This window comes from Oncorhynchus keta, chromosome 14, assembly GCF_023373465.1.
Source record: "Oncorhynchus keta strain PuntledgeMale-10-30-2019 chromosome 14, Oket_V2, whole genome shotgun sequence".
In the NCBI taxonomy this organism is placed as follows: domain Eukaryota; kingdom Metazoa; phylum Chordata; class Actinopteri; order Salmoniformes; family Salmonidae; genus Oncorhynchus; species Oncorhynchus keta.
Window position 1 is genome coordinate 42,336,379 of NC_068434.1, and position 19,941 is coordinate 42,356,319.

At 41.5% G+C, this 19,941-nt stretch overlaps 1 protein-coding gene and 1 long non-coding RNA gene across 5 annotated transcripts in view; one reads left to right on the top strand and one right to left on the bottom strand.

Annotated features, from left to right (window-relative positions):
• The window catches only part of dock8 (dedicator of cytokinesis 8), an 87,839-nt gene extending 82,422 nt beyond the window's left edge, over window positions 1–5,417 (bottom strand). For all 3 annotated transcript variants that reach the window (XM_052461794.1, XM_052461793.1, XM_052461792.1), the window contains exon 1: window positions 4,901–5,417. Coding sequence is in view for 2 of the 3 variants with exons in the window: in XM_052461793.1 (XP_052317753.1) it covers window positions 4,901–4,953 (53 nt within the window). In the remaining variant the exon portion in view is untranslated. The remainder of the gene's footprint in view (window positions 1–4,900) is intronic.
• LOC127907293 (uncharacterized) lies at window positions 4,316–19,805 on the top strand. 2 transcript variants are annotated; one of them, XR_008064081.1, is made up of 6 exons: window positions 4,316–4,502; window positions 10,257–10,344; window positions 11,162–11,258; window positions 12,275–12,312; window positions 14,830–14,862; window positions 18,940–19,805. It is a non-coding gene; the product is annotated as an uncharacterized LOC127907293 (long non-coding RNA). The 2 variants fall into 2 exon arrangements; XR_008064080.1 differs by lacking the exon at window positions 14,830–14,862 and having other exon boundaries at window positions 18,940–19,803.
• Window positions 19,806–19,941: the final 136 nt, after the last annotated feature.

The window sequence follows — 19,941 nt, forward strand, 5'->3', positions numbered from 1 at the left end:
TGCTATCCTACCTGGTCTACTATCCTATTATACTCAAAGTATAAAGCTTATTCGCAGAGTTTAACTGACAACATCAGGTGTAGACCTAAGAACACCGTCTATATTTCATGGACATTTTAATTGATTCATACATTTGCCTTAGTAGAGAGGATAGCATTTACATTATGTCTACAGAGCAAATATTTGCACGTATCTTCAATTCCTCCTCTATCTTGGGTAAGAAACCAATATTTCCTGTTTTAAAACAGTCATGAAGTGAAAAGAGAAGTGAAACAACCGTATCAAATAGCAGGATTTCCTTCTCACTCCATCTTGAGAGAGAAAGAGGAATGTGCTGATCTTTGCATGCGTATGTTTGCGTGCATGTGTGACATGCTACAGTGCCCTGGACGAACAGTGGAGAACCAAAAAAGGTTGAGTGGATTTGTTGTATATTACTTCCAAACTGCCTGCCTACTTCATTCAACGTTACAGAGTATGAAACGTGTTCACATTTGGAAAAATACAAATGGCTGATAAATTGTCCGTCAAGAATGTAAACAATAGCTTTTGATCATCACACAACTGCAGAAATGTGTCAAACTCAGTGAGTGACAGATTACTGTTGTTAGGGGTGAACCACCACCCACCCACACACTAGGGCTGCATAATTAATCTAATTCATATTGAAATTGGTTCCCGGAGAATCAGCTCTTGGACCAATAGAGTCCGAGACAGCTTTACCCACAAGCCATAAGACTGCTAAATAGTCAGTTAATGGTACCCAAACTATCTGCATTGACCACACACACACGGTCAAAAGTTTTAGAACACCTACTCATTCAAGGGTTGTTCTTTATTTTTACAATTTGTTACATTGTAGAATAATAGTGAAGACATCAAAACTATGAAGAAATAACACATATGGAATCAAGTAATAAAATAAGTGTTATGTAAAATATATTTTGAATAGTTTTTGAGATTCTTCAAATAGCCACCCTTTGTCTTGATGACAGCTTTGAACACTCTTGGCATTCTCTCAACCAGCTTCACAATTCCGGGCAGACCCAAAATGTGTTAAAACTCCAAAGATCCAGCAACAAAAAAGTACCATATGCACCTCAGGTAACCCATCTACTTTGAAGAATCTCAAATATTAAATACATTTTTGATTTGTTTAACACTTTTTTTGTAAACTACATGATTGAAATGAGCCTATAATAAGAAGGCTCTTCGGGTCTTTGTTTTCTTTGGTATTAGCGGAATTGAGGCCGTCTGCTACTCTGTTCTTTATTTTCCTCTTATTATTATTTATCCTGAAGCCTAGTTACGTTACCCTGCCTTCATGTACACATCTACCTCGAACCTCTGCACAATGACCTGGTACTGGTACTCCCTGTATATACAGCGCATTCGGAAAGTATTCAGACCTTCACTTTTTCCACATTTTGTTGCGTTACAGCCTTTTTCTGAAATGGATTACATTTTTTTTTTTTTTAAACATCCTCAATCTACACACAATACCCCATAATGACAAAGCGAAAACAGGTGCCAGACATTTCTGCAAATGTATAAAAAATAAAAACAAAAATACCTGGTTTACATAAGTATTCAGACCCTTTCCTATGAGACTTGAAATTGAGCTCAGGTGCATCCTGTTTCCATTGATCATCCTTGAGATGTTTCTACAACTTGATTGGAGTCCACCTGTGGTCATTTCAATTGATTGGACGGGATTTGGAAAGGCACACAGCTGTCTATATAAGGTCCCACAGTTGACAGTACATGTCAGAGCAAAAACCAAGACATGAGGTTGAATGAATTGTCTGTACAGCTCCGAAACACAGATCTGGGGAAGGATACCAAAAAATGTCTGCATCAGTGAAGGTCCACAAGAACACTGTGGCCTCCATCATTCTTAAATGGAAGAAGAAACACCAAGACTCTTCCTAGAGCTGGCCACCCGGCCAAACTGAGCAATCAGGGAAGAAGGGCCTTGGTAAGGGAGGTGACAGAGCTCCACAGTTCCTCTGTGGCAATGGGAGAACCTTTCAGAAGGACAGCCATCTCTGCAACACTCCAACAAATCAGGCCTTTATGGTAGATTGGCCAGACAGAAACCACTCCTTAGTAAAAAGGCACATGACAGACCACCTGGAGTTTGCCAAAAGGCACCTAAAGGACACTCAGACCATGAGAAACCAAGAGTGAACTCTTTGGCCCGAATGACAAGCCTCACGTCTGGAGGAAACCTGGCACCATCCCTAAGGTGAAGCATGGTGGTGGCAGCATCATGCTGTGGGGATGTTTTCAGCAGCAGGGACTGGGAGACTAGTCAGGATCGAGGGAAAGATGAACAGAGCAAAGTACAGAGATCCTTGATGAAAACCTGCTCCAGAGCGCTCAGGAGCTCAGACTGGGTCGAAGGTTTACCTTCCAACAGGGCAGCAACCCTTAGCACACAGCCAAGACAACACAGGAGTGGCTTCAGGACAAGTCTCTGAACATCTTTGAGTTGCCCAGCCAGAGCCCGGACTTGAACCCGATCGGACATCTCTGGAGAGACCTGGAAATAGCTGTGCAGCGATGCTCCCCAGCCAACCTGACAGAGCTTGAGAGGATCATCAGAGAAGAATGGGAGACTACTCCCCAGATTCAGGTGTGCCAAGCTTGTAGTGTTATACCCACGAAGAGTCGAGGCTGTAATCGCTGCCAAAGGTGCTTCACCAAAGTACTGAGTAAAGGTGATTTTTTTATTTTGGAGTGAAGGTGATTACGTTTTTCATTTTTAATAAATGTGCAAAAATTTATAAAAACTTTATGTTTTGTCATTATGGGGTATTGTGTGTAGATTGATGAGGGGGAAATAAATACTTAATACATTTTAGAATAAGGCTGTGAAGTAACAAAATGTGTAAAAGGTCAAGGGGTCTGAATACTTTCCGAATGCACTGTAGCTCCATTCTTGTGTATTTTATTTTATTCCTTGTGTTTCTATTTTATTTGAAACACTGCATCACTGGGAAGAGCTTGTACATAAGTATTTCAAGGTAAAGTCTATTCCTAAGGTTAGCCATTGACTCTGAATGGTCAAGGTAATTGTCAAGGTTTAGGATAGTCTTAAATAAAAAAATATCAAAAACAACTTTCTATGACTTGATTTTAAACATGCATCCCTTGGAATCAGAGGCAGATGCTTACGAAACCTACTTGAAGGTAACAGCGCTCACTTTTGCCCCTAGCAGCCGGTTTTTCCCTGTCATCTCCGACATCCTCAGAAATGGATGGACGTCAAATACGGACTTGTATCAGAGGTGACCTGGCTGGTTCTGTGCTCCTTTTGTAATGACCACCCAGAAACAGTTGTGCATATTTTTTGGCATTGTATGCATGTAAGAAAACTGTGGCAAGACATCAGTAGGTTTATAATTGAACACATTTATGAAGATTTTACACTATTGTGGAGAGATGTACTGTTTGGATTCTTTACATAAAAATGATTCCGCTTATTTCTATTGTATGTAATTAATTTCATTATTCTTTTGGCCAAATTTCATATACACAAATGTAAATTTACAAACAGAAAACCACATTTTCGTATCCTACAAACAGAAATTGAACTGTATTTTAAGACGGTTAAATGCTCTACTAACAAAAAAGCTGTTAGAATTGTAAGTATATGCATGTCCATTTTTTTTACCTATATAGCCAATCGAATCGCAATATTTTGTAAAAAATAATTTGCTATTACATTCTTTCCCACATATCATGCACCCCTAACACACACACACACAATCCTGAACTTTCATAGGTTGGTGACCAGCTATGGTCAGCAACAAAAACCCATGTGGACAATATAGGCTGTAGAGACAGAGCCAGACAATTAGCTGGCTTAGCAGTTCATTCAAGGAGCAGGATAAAATACTCTCTGCCTTTCAGCAGCTGACCTCAGCCCTATTACACAGGAGATGCTGCCCCATTTTCTCCACTTCAATCAAACTGACAATCCAATAAATGGTAGGTCTCATCAGCATAGTGAAGGCAGGGGGTGAGTGACTGAGCTAAATGGACAGGATACACATCGATTAATGTGTAATATAACTTATAGTTCAGTCTAGGTTGGCGATTTGGATACTGGATACATGTTAGAATGCCAAAAAATGTTCAGAAACGGCAAGAGGTATGGGTTACTCAATACACACCTCCACAGTTACTCCTTTTTTAATGTAAAGTTATAGTAGTCTATAGGGCCATGGGAGATATGTATTTGTTTTATCAATGGCCAAACGGCATGACACACAATGGTCTCACATATACTACTTCCTCTGCACCTGGTCAATGTGTCAGAGCAGGAACAATGACTACATCCCTTAATTTAGAGCATCTCCGACTGGGCTGCTAGATGGGCTTCATATACACCATGCAGAGGGGAAATGATCAAATACAGACCAGATATAGAAACATACCCAATGAGGAGGAAATGAAGCAGACAAAAAAATATGTTTGCATCAACTCAATGAGCTGTAAGTAGACATAAACTATGCATGTTTTCTTGTTCATTGGGGGGGAAATACAGTATATAAGCTCTACTGTTGATAGAATAGGGTTTTATTGTTAGTTTACTACTTTAAAGATGGTATAATAAAATGTGTGATTGGTTTATTACACTCAAAAGCCTGTTTAATATCCTTATTCATAGATAAGTATTATTGGTAGTTATTAAAGCAAATATCTCAGTGTTTAACTGAAGGAAATCAACCCACCCATGATAGAGTAGCCTAGCCTACAGTATTAACAAACATTCACGACATGTAGCTCTGCCCGTTAAGGAATCCACTCCCCGTACTTTGGCGTATCACAGCTCACTCAAATCAAACCTGACGCAAAAGGCATAAAGGTGTGTGAAAGAGACGAACATTACCTGTTGATCTTCAGAGCGAACGCACGTCGCTCTGCGCTGGCCAGAGACGCCATGTGAAGTTTACTCCAGTTCCGCGGAGGTATAGCAACAGTTTCCCTGCGGAATGGTAACTTCTCCTAACGCGCTGCTAACGCAGATGTCATTGCAAGCCTCATCTTCGGGGTGGCAGCGTTATGGGTGGAAACTTCCGCATTTGAAACCTTCCCCATCCTAAACAACCAGACACCGGCTGCAGAGTGTGAGAGGATCAGACACGCACACTCTCGCTGCTAGATAAAGCCCTTGGGTTTGCGTAATAAGCAGTCTGGTGAGGGTGAGAGAAGTGTTGGACTCCCCACATTGACATAAACCCATTTATTTGTAATATGTTCTGGTCCCAAATGTGTGTAGAAGCACACTGTTGAAAAGCCGTTTGTTGACAGCGGCATATGCTCCGCACCTCGAGGGTTAGACTGGACAGGAGTTTGATCTTCACTAGGTGGGGTTCATATAAAAGTATAAAAGATTAACTACATCAGAGGGGATATGTTTGAAAAAAAATGGAAGCCTATAGCACAAATAGAACAATTATACAGATATTTCACCGGATGAATAAATGTGAAGCTTCCGCTTGGCATTTCCACTCAAATTTCAAATATGGTAGTGAGAGGAAGTTCAGCGGTGGGAGAAGACGGAATGAGCTGTATTTTAGCCGACATTCTGCACATTTTCTCATCGATGAAACATCTGATCTCAGTACAGTTTTCTGGGGTATTTTTTGTTGACAGAACGCAAAGATGAATTGAGTTTGTGCACACGCACACGTTACAGGCGTTCCCTAAAGGAAATGTGCAAATGTTTGCAAGAACGCGCCAATAGAATCTCGTTAGCTCGTGCTTGGCTCTGCCCACCTCCTTGCTTGTTCTGCCCACTATGGCTCATTTGTTCCCATTTGAAACCACGGGGTGTGGTCTATCTTGGTTTAGTTATACAAATCTTTGGCTATAGCCTGTGATTGAATAGCTAGGTGCGTGCGCCCTCTACCGTCAGACAATACTGTTGACATGATATATTCAGCCGCACGTTGTTCACGATAGTTAAGTCGTTGTATTGATTCGATGTGTGTATTTTCAAACTTATTTTTAACGAATACCTTGCTACGTCGGTAGGTCTTGCGGAACTGTTTAACTAACAATCATTTTCTCAGACGGATTGTCTATATTGTTGTACAAAATTGAAAGGAACACATGACAAAAGCATCAACATGGAAATAGTAATCGCCTACTAATGAAAGCTAAAATCAAGTAAATTCAATGAATTGCCTTGAATTATTTCAGACTGACAGTTGCCATATTGATGGGACAGTTTTAAACGCAGCGATGTTCTAGCTAGCTGCTCTGCTAACATTTCATATATGCATGAATGGGCAGCGTCAGCAAGCTAGCCTAGAAGCAGAGTTAGCCAGCTAGCTGACTTCTCTATACTACAGCACTGCTGGACTTTTTTTAAACGGTCCCACGTTGACAGCTTGCAATTTGACCAAATATACCAGATTCAACCTAAAGCTGTAAGAGCTCACTTCAAAATCATTTCACAAAAGCAAAATACACATTTAATGTACACTGTTTTAACCTGTTTTAGCACAGTTGCAGCTGACAGTATTTTTGAATGACAACACGTTTGTGGCGTCCGTTTTCTTTTTACACACAAGTGTTAGAATATGCAGATAGCCAATTAGAACAGGTAGTCAGTCCACTGTGGCTGCGTTTAACACAGGCAGACCATTTCTGATATTTTTTCCACTAATTGGTCTTTTGCACAATCACAACAGGTCTGTTTCAGAGCTGATCTGATTAGTCAAAAGACAAATTAGTGGGGAAAAAATATCAGAATTGGGCTGCCTGTGAAAATGCAGACTGTCTTCTGTCTGTTTTCCGTAAATAATTCTGTAACATGAAAATATGGCATTGTGGGAACCCTAATCCTATATAGAGTGTATCAATTTAACCTTTTTTTATTATTATTTCTCGCTGATATGAAATAAAAGGTCCTTGTGCTTCCAAAACCGTACTGCAAGGGATGCATGTTAATGTTCTGCTTTTGTCCAATGACTCTTATGTATAATGTAATGGTACTGAGTCATGAACAAGGGCTATAGCTAGGGCTGGGCGATATGGCCAAAATATTATATCACAGTATTTAAAAAAAAAAATATGGACGGTATGATGGTTTTTGACAGTATTTTAAATTAACTAAACAAAAAAGTTCTACATTTACTTTATGAGTAGTGAGTGAGTGATCCTAGGGTGGCAACACATACATTCTTAGTGATTTCAATGGGTCTTTCTCCATTCTGATTGTTTTATACTGTTCAATTCAACTTCAATCCAAAATAAAATTTCAGCACTTATAATTTCTCAATTTCCTGCACTAAATTGCAGTGGTGGAAAAAGTATCCAATTGTCATACTTGAGTAAAAGTAAAGATACATTAATAGAAAATTACTCAAATAAAAGTGAGTCACCCAGTAAAATACTATTTGAGTAAAAGTCTAAAAGTATTTGGTTTTAAATATACTTAAGTATCAAAAGTAAAAGTATAAATAATTTCAAATTCCTTATATTAAGGAAAACAGATGGCACCCATTTCTTTCTTTTTTTCACTTACGGAGAGCCAGGAGCACACTCCAACACTCAATCATAATTTACAAACAAAGCATTTGTGTTGAGTGAGTTCTCCAGATCAGAGGCAGTAGATGACCAGGGATGTTCTCTTGACAAGTGTGTGAATTAGACCATTTTCCTGGCCTGCTAAGCATTACAAATGTAAGGAGTGCTTTTAGGTTTTCAGGGAAAATGCATGGAGTAAAAAGTACAATATTTTCTATCGGAATGTAGTAAAGTAAAAGTAGTCAAAAATAAAAAAAATAGTAAAGTACAGTACAGATACAAAAAAAAAACTTAAGTAGTACTTGAAAGTATTTTTACTTAAGTACTTTACACCGCTGCTCAATTGAGAGAATATTCAAACTGCCACATGGGGCTGCACGATATGGACAAAGCATCTAGGACATATTTTTAACCAAATGTTGCAATTGCGATTTGACTTGCCAATTAGAGCAAACTTTTGGAATCATGAAAATAGAATGACCATTCTAATTCTTTAGTTAGAATATAACAGTGGGCACTTTGAATACAGTGTTGTTTGAGATGACAACGAATTAAAATGCCATGGAGGAGTTATTGTGACAGGATAGGAACTAAAGTGTTTCCTAGTGGACCCTATAAGCTTTTGGCTACATTGCATGTTTTCTCTTAGCTACTGATTGTAGCTAACATATTCTTGCTTTGCATATTCCTCTTTGATTTAGAAGATACTGTTGCACAAACAAGATGATGAATTCGGTCTACACCATCACTGGAATTATCAGGCTGTATTAGCTAGCTACGTCTCTTACTCAGTACATGTATTATTTAGCTAGCTATTAGCGGCTAACAATTAGCGTCTCACAAGATTTGGGGTAACTTGCTAAGAAAAGACAAACTAGCTGTTTGCTGATGTAAGAAACACAAACTAATAGTGTCATTATAGAACGCTAGTGGATTTATAATAAGCAAAGTGAAAACAGCATTGTTGTAATCAACATTGTTGAATGTTGTGAGATTATGTGTTATGCACTATAGCCCGTTACCATATATGTGATTGACTATTATCTGATGTTGGCTTGTGTGTGTTATGCAAAATTGCTGACTTGAGACATTGTTAACAGTTTCAGTGCCATGGGCCTTTCTCATGATGGAAAAATACAGAATGACCTGAAGACAGGAACTGTGCAATGAGTTGGGGGGGCACATTCAGAATGTAGTGTTGCGAGAAAAAAACGGTATTTTGTTAGATAACAGGAGCCAGGTGCCTGATAACTGTATATTCTACACAGCTACAACAACTGACGGCTGAAGCGCTTAGGGGGCTGGGACCAGCCTCTGCGCCAACAATCAACGATAGGCTGGGTGAGTCTAAACCACGCCCAGTCTCTACTCTGACAGGCCGGCTCGGAAGCAGGAACTACCTCTGTCAGAGTATATTCATAATATCTTTGTCAGGAACAAGTCAGTTCTCTGTTTTCCCTGCGAGGTGGGACAGAGAGCCCGTATATACGAAAATTGCATTTACCACTTAGCTAATAAAAAATACATAGTATACAATCGGTGACTCAATGTCATATTTATCCTGATACCAGATTCGAATTGACGCAACCCTGACAATGTGCTGCATTGACCATGCAGACTGAACGCAAGTGTCTCGTTGTTGACCATCAAATGCGTTCCTGTATGGAAGGTGGCAAGGAGAGAAAGAGCGGAGAGTGATGACTCAAGTAGCGAAGTAAACTATAAAAATGTACATTAAACAAACCAAACATTCAAATACCGGTGTAGAAGGTAAAGTAAAAAATCAAACCGGTCCCTGCATCAATACTGGTATATCATAAAATACGGTATACCGCCCAGCCCTAGTTATAGCTATGTTAGCTATTAAAGCTATTAATACAGTACAGATTTACAGATGGTTCTGTTTGCAAAAATAATGGATGAGGTTTTAATGGACGAGGAGGATGACTGCCCAGAGTTGGTCCACATATCAGGAAAGCCTCTCACCTGGCATGCAGATACCTGTGACCATCATCACTGGCTACCTCGGTATGATAGCCAGGTCAGTCTAGTCCCAATGTATATACTGCTGTGTTAGAAAAAAGTGTGAAGGTAGTGGCCATCAATCTTGGTCCTCGAGAGATACATGATGTGTATTCTTTTCTTCTTCAAGCCTAGCACTGAAACACGGGTGGGTATAATTTGTGAAACTTTCAAACAGGAATCTCTTCCAAAAACTTTGTAAAGAACAAGGTTGCCAACAAACAACTCATACAAAGTTGTATAGCGGCAAATTAAGATACCAGGTCTGTCCTCACTCTGGTAGCCTGTGGACAAACATTAAGAATAAGCTACGTGGTGAGTTGATGCCTATTCGACAGCTAGTTAACTAGGCGAATTGATCATGCTATGTTGTAAGCGTTGTTTGTTGGCATCCTTGTACTTTACAAAGTTTTTAGAACAGCTTCCTGTTGGAACGTAACACAAATTATACCCACCCCTAAAACACCTGGTCCGTCTAGCTCACAAGTCATTTGATTAGGCCCTAGTTGAATCATGTGTGTTATTGCTGGGCTGGAACAAAAAGCCTGCCCACCCTGTAGCTCCCCATGTCCATGGGTAGCGACTTACCACTGGGATAGAAATCTACAGTAATTACAGTGTGCTATGAATAGAGTTCATACCTCCCTCGCCTGCAGACCATAACATTTAATTCATTACCCATATAGGTGTTGGGAAGACAACGCTGTTGATTGACATTTTAACGGAGCAACACAGAAAGAGAATCGGCTGTCATACTCAATGAATTTGGAGAAGGTATGTTCACTTTTGTGGTAATGTTGTCCCATCATTTTTTGGGGTAAGGTACACAATTACTTGTTGCTTCATTACAGCTGTTTTCCCGAAGGCAGTGTGTTCAGGGGTGTGCATTGTCTTTTATTGATTGTACCACAGGGTTAAGTGCTCAAGGAAGCAGAAAAGAGCTTGGTTCAAATATAGATGGAACTCTTGAGCTGCTGCAAGGTCATGTACAGCCTCACTTGAGAATCAAATCAAAGTTCACATTTTATTTGTCACATGCGCCGAATACAACAGGTGTAGGTAGACCTTACAGTGAAACGCTTACTTACAAGCCCTTAACCAACAATGCAGTTAAGAAAATCCCCCCCAAAAAGGAGGAAATAAAAGTAACAAATAATTAAAAAGCAGCAGTAAAATAACAATAGCGATGCTCTATACAGGGCGTGCCGGTACAGAGTCAATGTGCGGGGGGGGGGGGGGCACTGGTTAGTCCAGGTAATTGAGGTAATATGTTCATGTAGTTTAGTCTGGCTGTCAATTATCATGAAATAAGCCTACAATATCTGTGTGTGGACTCGTTCAATGGAACGCTATAAGGTTATAGCCGAGTAACAACAGATTTGTGCTTTGAACATACACATGTTTTATCAGGTGCAAGTAGTAGTGCGTATAAACAAAAATGTTTTGCCTACATTTTGACCATATTTCATTTTTTTACTGTGTCAAATGAATTTTTCTCAAGCTGATGTGTTCTGTTGTATGCTATGGTTCTATGTCAAAAAGAACATGTTTACTGCTCTGATAATATTGTTGTCCCTCATCTGTCCTGTAGGAGGCGCTCTGGAGAAGTCTCGAGCTGTGAGCCATGCAGGAGAGCTGTATGAGGAATGGCTGGAGGTCAGGAACGGCTGCCTCTGCTGCTCCGTCAAGTATGTATATTCTAACAATAAGAAATATAGCCACTTTACATCACAGTAGCTTTCAAATCTGTATGGACATGTAGAACTTCATATTGATTAATAGATATATTCAGTATTCCTAATCTCAATGTTCATTCCCTCTAGAGACAATGGCAAATTACACACATTGTGCAAAACAAATAACAAACACACCCTCACAGGTTTGTCGGTCACATTACAATGCATTACCTTACCAGTGGATATGCTTGGTTAGTTTAGCATGCCCACTCCTGGTTATAAGGCTTGTCTCCTTACATTACCCATGACATACCCTCTATTCCCTGGCATTGGCCGCCCGGAGGGAGAATCATGCTGGGGAAGTAGTGGAGAGCGAAAACAGCACCCTCTGGATTGGGGGGTGATATCTGAACCGCCTATTTCAATCAGAACAGGGAAGCCATCAGGCCGTAAACATTTAGCCAGGGATTCAGGGGGAAAAGGAAATCAATAGGAGGCCATTACAGGGAGAGCCCTGTGACGACTGGAGTTTGTCAATAAGTGACAGGTGTCAGTGGTCCAGGGATGCAGCCAGCCACAGCCCACTGGTCCACACACACGGGCCTGACAGAGCGTGCTCAGACCGGGACTCGCCTCACCCCTCCACTGTGTCATTGGCTGAGATAGGCTGGTTATTGACTGAGACAGGGCTGTCATTGGCACAGACGGGCCTGTCAATCAGAGATGTCCCCGGGGGCTGGCCCCTCCCATTGAGGAAGAGGCTGGACCGGCGGTGCATGGGATGCCACTCACAAACAGTGTTTTTTTCTCTCTTGTTGTAGAACAGAGAAAATGTTTGGAATGTCCACTGCCCAGGAGGAATACTCAGCTGTTCCTTCTGTTATGACAGAATACTTGGAAAACCCTCAGAGAAAGTGACTTAAACACACAGGCTGAACCAAACACCAAAAGGCTGCAGTGTCAGAGTTCATATTTTTAGAGTGTGTACAACCCATCTCATTGCCTTTTCTGGTTATGTTTGTTTACAGGTATAGTCACAGTCATCCACGCAACATACGGAATACAGGTAAAAGCACATTCAAACATGGCTGCGTCAGTGTTCATTTGTCTTTATTACTCTACATTCTCCTGAACGTCACACCGGAAAGATGTTCATTTTGATAGAAATCCTCAGGCAGGAATATAGAAATGTTATTTCTCAAAAGCTCCATGTCAAGAGTCATTTCCTGTTTCTTGTAATATGTCAAAGTTGAAATCGCACAACAATCCTCAATCTGTCAAACTATCTTTTCTTGACTGCAAGTTGTATATAGAGAGTTGCAAACCCCCTACATGCACACCACCCTCCCCAACTCAAATACTATAGGGATGAACAGGCCAAGTGACACAGGGGGGGCTGAGGCTGATCGAAACTGAAGGGGTAATTGATATCAGAGCAGATCACTCTAATAGGACGGTCATACCCCCTCTACGCTCCTCTACCCCCTGAAATACTAATCTGACTTGGGGCAGGTGGGAACTCAAGTCCCAGGCCTCTCACTCACCACCAGGCCCCAGGGTGTCCTGGTATTGGCCAGCGTGTTTACGGTGATGGAGGAAGATGATATAATAGTGGTGATCATTGCATTTCATTTTTGATTTCCATCACTCGCTATGCAGCAGCAGGGCGGCAGCGTAGCCTAGTGGTTAGAGCATTTGACTAGTAACCCAAAGGTTGCACGTTCAAATCCCTTAGCTGACAAATCTGTCGCTCTGCCCCTGAACAAGGCAGTTAACCCACGGATCCTAGGCCGTCATTGAAAATAAGAATTTGTTCTTAACTGACTTGCCTAGTTAAATAAAGGTAAAATAAATACAAAACAGGCCGTAGCTGAGGGACATCCGCTGACAGGTTGATGTGTAGGGGTCAGGAGACGAGGTTACAATCCCTAGTCCCTCTGTTATTACATATTTCACTCAGGGGATGGAACCAGCGCTCGCCTCATCCCTGACACAGTGGCAGAACTCATAGAAAAGGTCAATCTGATTTATCTCACGTGGTTTCAAAGTGTTTCAACAGGTGATTTTCTTTCTGCTATCACAGGTTGGATAGATGAGTTTTGCTCAAGTTCCTCTGTTCATTTTTGTGTCGTCACGTTTTGTGTCAACTGTGACATGAGGATGAGTGACCCGTGTAAAGGTTTAGGTAGTGTATGACTGGGGTTGGACTGGAAGATGGATGAAGACATCATTATTGTATAACCTGTAGAAAACATAAAAGGGCCCATGTATCTACTCTCCAGTCCCAGGGCTTAATCAGGTTTGAAAGGAAGTTAAAGATGAAAACTAGCTTACACTTTCTTTTGCATCAGTAGGCCGGAGGGTGATGAATTGTCAGAACTGAGAGTCGGACTCACTCCCTTTGGTTAATTGATTATCTTCCTGCAGCATCCGGCAGAGGATAAACCAGAGGGACTGGTCAATGAAGCAGCCAGGCATGCTCTCTCTGTCTGTCCATCTCTACCTTTCTGTATCTCTCTCTGTCTGTCCATCTCTACCTTTCTGTATCTCTCTCTGTCTGTCCATCTCTACCTTTCTGTATCTCTCTCTCTGTCTGTCCATCTCTACCTTTCTGTATCTCTCTCTCTGTCTGTCCATCTCTACCTTTCTGTATCTCTCTCTGTCTGTCCATCTCTACCTTTCTGTATCTCTCTCTGTCTGTCCATCTCTACCTTTCTGTATCTCTCTCTGTCTGTCCATCTCTACCTTTCTGTATCTCTCTCTGTCTGTCCATCTCTACCTTTCTGTATCTCTCTCTGTCTGTCCATCTCTACCTTTCTGTATCTCTCTCTGTCTGTCCATCTCTACCTTTCTGTATCTCTCTCTGTCTGTCCATCTCTACCTTTCTGTATCGCTCTGTGTCAAAGCAAGAAGAAACAATGTGTTGTACTTACTAACCACCGATGCCTCATTTTATACAAACACATAATTTCACAGTTGTATTTCCAGAAAGGTTCTCCGTTTGTGGCTTTTAGTTTTGGTACACCCACTGTCCCATCAGTCCGTTGGTTGCCTGGTGATGTTGTTGATACAACAGAGAGGAATGTCTACACATCCTCAGACTCTCTGCTCTCTGTTTGTATTTTCCTCTCCTAACAAAATGGGGGTCCCATTTGAATGTAGCACATCTTTTACCATGCCACCCACACACAGTATACACATCCACCCCAGGGGGGGATGAGAGGGTGAGCGCAGAGAAGAGTAAAGTGGAACACCAGCACCAGTGTTACCACCAGACAACTTTGTAATGGTTACTGTATCAGTTGTACTGTTGTATTTGCAGGCAGATAGCCCTTGCAGACTTGACCATCATCAATAAGACTGACCTGGTGACTGGAGAGGAGCTCAACCACCTTAGAGACAACTAGTCACCTTTTACAGACCTTTTATTAACAAATGCACTGTCCTGCTAAAAGATTAGCCAAGTGATGATCTGTTTCAATTTGTAATAGCGCTTTTTGATTGTTCAGATCAGATGTGTGATTACTATATGTTATAGATGGTATTGTTGCGTAATAATAAACATATCTCCTTTCCTCTACAGGTCTCTAAATGATCTGGTCAAGATTCTGGAAATGTGGGTTGGTTAATTTGGCCTAAATGAACGGTGGAGGGTTATTGAATGTGTATCATTGTCTACTGTAGCACTACTCTCATCTGGAGACATAACCAGACATGGAGACAACACCATGCTTCACATCACAGGGCAATTACTATGACTATTCTCAAACACATACAACTAGCACAAGCACACATCCCCAATTATCCCCCTTGCATGTATTCCCAGCTTTGTCCTTGTATCACAGATGAAACATATTAGGCATGACATTGTATTTTAGCCCCCCACCTCCACAGGGCTGCACCCCCGCCTACACAAACACGACCCCCAACCCTACGGTGTTCAGTTTCCCACAAACCCTTGCTCTCTGACGCCCCACCAGGCCGTGTGTGTGTGTGTGTGTGTGTGTGTGTGTGTGTGTGTGTGTGTGTGTGTGTGCGTGCGTGCGCGGACACTCTGCATGTATCAAAGGCAGGGTGTGTTTCGGATCCATTCTGCACTCAGAGGCAACAGAGCACAGATAGAGGGCTAACCTGAACAGCATTCCCACAACTCCTGTCATGTGTCAATGGTTCTCTGTGGACTGGATCTTATAAAGGGTTTAATAACAGTCCAGATGAGTCCTATTCATTGCAGTGGTGTTGTATCATCAACATTGTTGCTTTCATTGTATATGCATGTTGTAAAACAAATATCAAAGCATTTTGTACACCTCTACATTGACCCACCGTCTACTCCCCTCCCGTTATAATGAAACCAAAGATCAGCTGTGTTTTACTTGGCAGGTTAGCGTTTTTGTCATGAATCTTGTTCCGAGTGGTCACTAGCTGTTTACCACAGTAAAACTTAAATTACATGAATGGACTCAGTGCTGGTAAACCTCTCCACATGAATAGACTCAGTGCTGGTAAACCTCTCCACATGAATAGACACAGTGCTGGTAAACCTCTCCACATGAATAGACTGGTAAACCTCTCTTCACACTCTTCACATGAATGCAGTCACTGGTGTTTTCTCTTCTCCCAGCCAGCTGCAATGGATTAGTGTGTGTGTGTGTGTGTGTGTGTGTGTGTGTGTGTGTGTGTGTGTGTGTGTGTGTGTGTGTGTGTGTGTGTGTGTGTGTGTGTGTGTGTGTGTGTGTGTGTGTGTGTGTGTGTGTGTGTGTGTGTGTGTGTGTGTGTGTGTGTGTGTGTGTGTGTGTGTGTGATGATCCCTGAGGAGAGTCATCTAAACACACTTGTCCACACAGATAGGCCCTTTCCCCGGCTTTCCACCCCCCTCTGGCCTCCCAGAGCCCACGCTGTTTGTTTGAAGAAACCCCCCACCGGTCCACTTGTGTGGCACTAGCAGCAGAGAGGGCTAAAGCTGCTGTACAATGTTTGTTCTCCTTGTGGGGTCAATGGGGGAGGTTGAGGGACAACAGGACAGGATCTGGGGGGGGTTGCGGTCCACAGCTGATCTCTCTCTTAATATGCCCCAACAGACACACACACACACACACACACACAGTCTTGTTTAACCTTGTGGGGACACACACTTGATTCTCATTCAAAATCCTATCTTCCCTAGACCTGCATTGCTGTTTGCAGTGACATATGAAAATACCTTTCGTCTTGCAGCCATATAACATCACAGAATGCTTAACAGGCTCCAGAAAAGAATACCGTATTAATCTCACAGTTAGATGCTTCCCGATTGAAGAACAAGCCATGTGTTTGCATTGGTCCGTTGTCATGTAAACATAGATACTACAGAAACACTGCACACCTCACTGTTGCTTCTTTATCTTACAGTTTGGCAGAAAAGCTACAGCTTGTGGAAGCAACAAGACCACATCTAGACAATGTAATGAGTGCCAATGGTGATCCATGAAAGGGAAATGACTTTGACTAGGCCTACTCTATCCATGTCTTAAACAATATCGTTTTGGTCTAGTTTTCATTCTCCCACAGACGGCCCACAATCTGGCATTCATAAAGAATAGCTTAGCAGTCGTCTAATCAACAACCACATGTCTGGGGTCAATTATATTTCACCTTTGAGGAGGTGAAAATAATGGGACATTTTTAATTAATTTATTGAATTTCAGTTCACCACATGTATTGAAGTGGAATCGGCCTCAGTCCTGCTCTGTATGCAGTGGGCCAGGGAGACACAGTCCTGGGGCAGAGTTTGGCCCCTAATGCCTTCAGGGGCTGACACACTAGTGAAAAGTCCACACTCTGCTTTTCTGTTTTTGTGCTTGTGACAGTAAACCAAGTAAACCAGGATCAATTTTTAGTCTGCGACCCAAAGACATCTGTCCTGATTATCCTGCCTCAAATGCCATCATATGGGGAAATGCTGAGGTAGTGTGCTCATTGATTAGTTGAACGAGACTGGCTTGGCTTGGCATTGGTCTTCAGTCATGTTGTTTGCTCCTCACAACAGCTACCACGGGGCGTGGGCTTGTTAAGGGGGGGTTAATGTCTGCATTGTCATCAGTTTTTGCCAGGTCCCCCTTTCCCACAAATGAGCTAAACCTCCCTTGCCCCACCGTCCCCATAGGGCCAAACCCCCCTCCCTCCCTCCCCCCCTCCCACCCTCCAAGTTTCTCTTTTCATGCTAATGAGAGTGTTATACCAAATGAAAAAGGAAGTGTGTAACCTTAACACTTCCTCACAATGCCCAAAATATATGCGAAGTGCCCTTGAAATGCTGTAAGGAAGTATACAGCGGAGGGAGGGAGAACGGGGGGAGTGGGAGGGTAAAGAGAGGATGGGGGGGTGGGGGTAAATAAGGGCGTCACAGCTGGTTTATGGTGCTTGATAGAGTTGAGCTTTTTGACATATTCGTGGACAAACCCATCAGCAGCACTTAAAATGTGGTGTGACAATACTATTGTTAAATGTTAAGAATGTGCTGGTTCGATTTAACTATGATTTACTTTACTCAAGCAGGTTATATTGACATTAATTAAAGGATTGTTTGATTTAGCAATATAAAGCATGCAACGGTTTTGTTTCCCAAGAACTTCTTGCAATCAAAGTTTTAATTACAACCATTAAGCAACAATAGTCCTTTTTAGAGTAGTCTTTTCTTCGGACAAAAACTAGTTTACGTTTAGTTGCTTTTTTACGCTTATAAAATGCAACAATATTAACCATGTGCTGGGCCAATTGTGCACCGCCCTATGGTACTCCCAATCACGGCCTGTTGTGATACAGCCTGGAATCGAACCAGGGTCTGTAGTGATTCCTCTAGCACTGAGATGCAGTGCCGTGGACCGCTGCGCCACTCGGGAGCCCGAGACTGATGATTCTCGTGAAGGCAATAACATCAATGTTTTGAAACCAAAGAAACCTAACCTTTTCACATCAGAAACGTTCCGTTTTACAATAGCTTGTTTCTTTCCAGGATCTTCTGTGAGAGAAAGCATTCAAGAACAAAGCTGGACATCCCATGAATGTCATTCGGTTGAATGTGTCACTGGTTTTCAATAGGCATCCCTGTGCTAATAGAGTGTGCATTTATTTTACAGTATACCTTCCATCAAAATCATGCATTCATTTTTTTTAACCTTTATTTAACTAGGCAAGTCGGTTAAGAATAAATTATTGTTTTCAATGACGACCTAGGAACAGTAGGTTAACTGCCTTGTTCAGGGGCAGAACTACATTTTTACCATGTCAGCTCGGGGATTCGATCTTGCAACTTTTCAGTTACAAGTCCAACACTCTAACCACTAGGCTACCTGCTGCACATGTATCTTCATGGGAGATGTAAGTTGGGCAACATTTGATATGGAAGCAAACTTCAAGTTAGGATTCAACGTTTTGTGTGTATTCGTTTCTGGACACTTTAGGTACAGTTGAAGTCGGAAGGTTACATACACCTTTAGCCAAATACATTTAAACTCAGTTTTTCACAATTCCTTTCACAAATCCTAGTAAAAATTCCCTGTCTTAGGTCAGTTAGGCTGACCACTTTATTTTACAAATGTGAAATGTCAGAATAATAGTAGAGAGAATTATTTATTTAAACCTTTATTTCTGAATGCATTCTTCTGATGTGTACCTCACTCAATAAAGCCGTTGTATCCCCTCACCTCTACAGGGAGAAACCTGGATAAAGAGATCCTACAGGAACAGTTCATCTCAACAGTACTAAAGGTGGGGGACAGGAACTAAACAAGAACTCCTCCCTCTCTCTCCTCATGGTGAACTATTCCAGTTTATTCCTGATACACTTCACATTTGGACCTACCTACTGCAATTGTGTTAATCCTCATAATTCTGGTGTTCCACTTCAGTCCAGGAGGACCTCAAAACGTTATGGTATTTACTGTTAATGATGACTACATGCCCAATCTGATAAGCATCTTATTGACTACAATACAGTAAGGTTTTACGGAGGACCAATTGTTGAGACTTGGTGTAATTGGGCCCCTTGCTCAGGGGCCAGATGCTATGAGGAAACATTAGATTAGTGTGTGAATGGACTTAATCCATAATCAACCATGTTAGCTATCTCATTACCCAGTGATATACCCGACCCTCAAAGCGACAACTTGAGAATAGAGATGTGATTAGCGCCCTTACTGTCATTTTCTCTGTAAATGATTTGAAACTTTGGAAACCCTTAACAATACACCCCTAACAATTAATACCTTATTAATTGAAGTTTGAGGGTATTCCTCAATAGTTAGGCTGTTTTTAGGTCTGTAAGTTGTTGGTGAAGTTAAGGTTTTGTACAGACTTTTATCACATCTCAAAAGTGGTACAACACAAAATTAGGCTGGTCTGTAAATGTCCACGCGCTTGACTATTAGCTTGTGAATACGTTTGTTTAAATTATTGAAATAAACAAGAATCTGATTTTAAAGATAGGTGTTTACAATATTTAATGTTTCACTATTTTTAAGTATTGACTGCCATTTTGTTGTAATGGCTAATAATTGTGAACTAGCGAATTGATTTAAACTCGGGTCATGTCTGAAGGTGTTACGTGCGAAAATCCAATGCGATATTCCACAAGGTGCGTAAAAACGCTGCAAGCATATAACACCTTTGTTTTATTGCTGTGAAGACACGTTGCATGGGGTCCCCATTCACATTC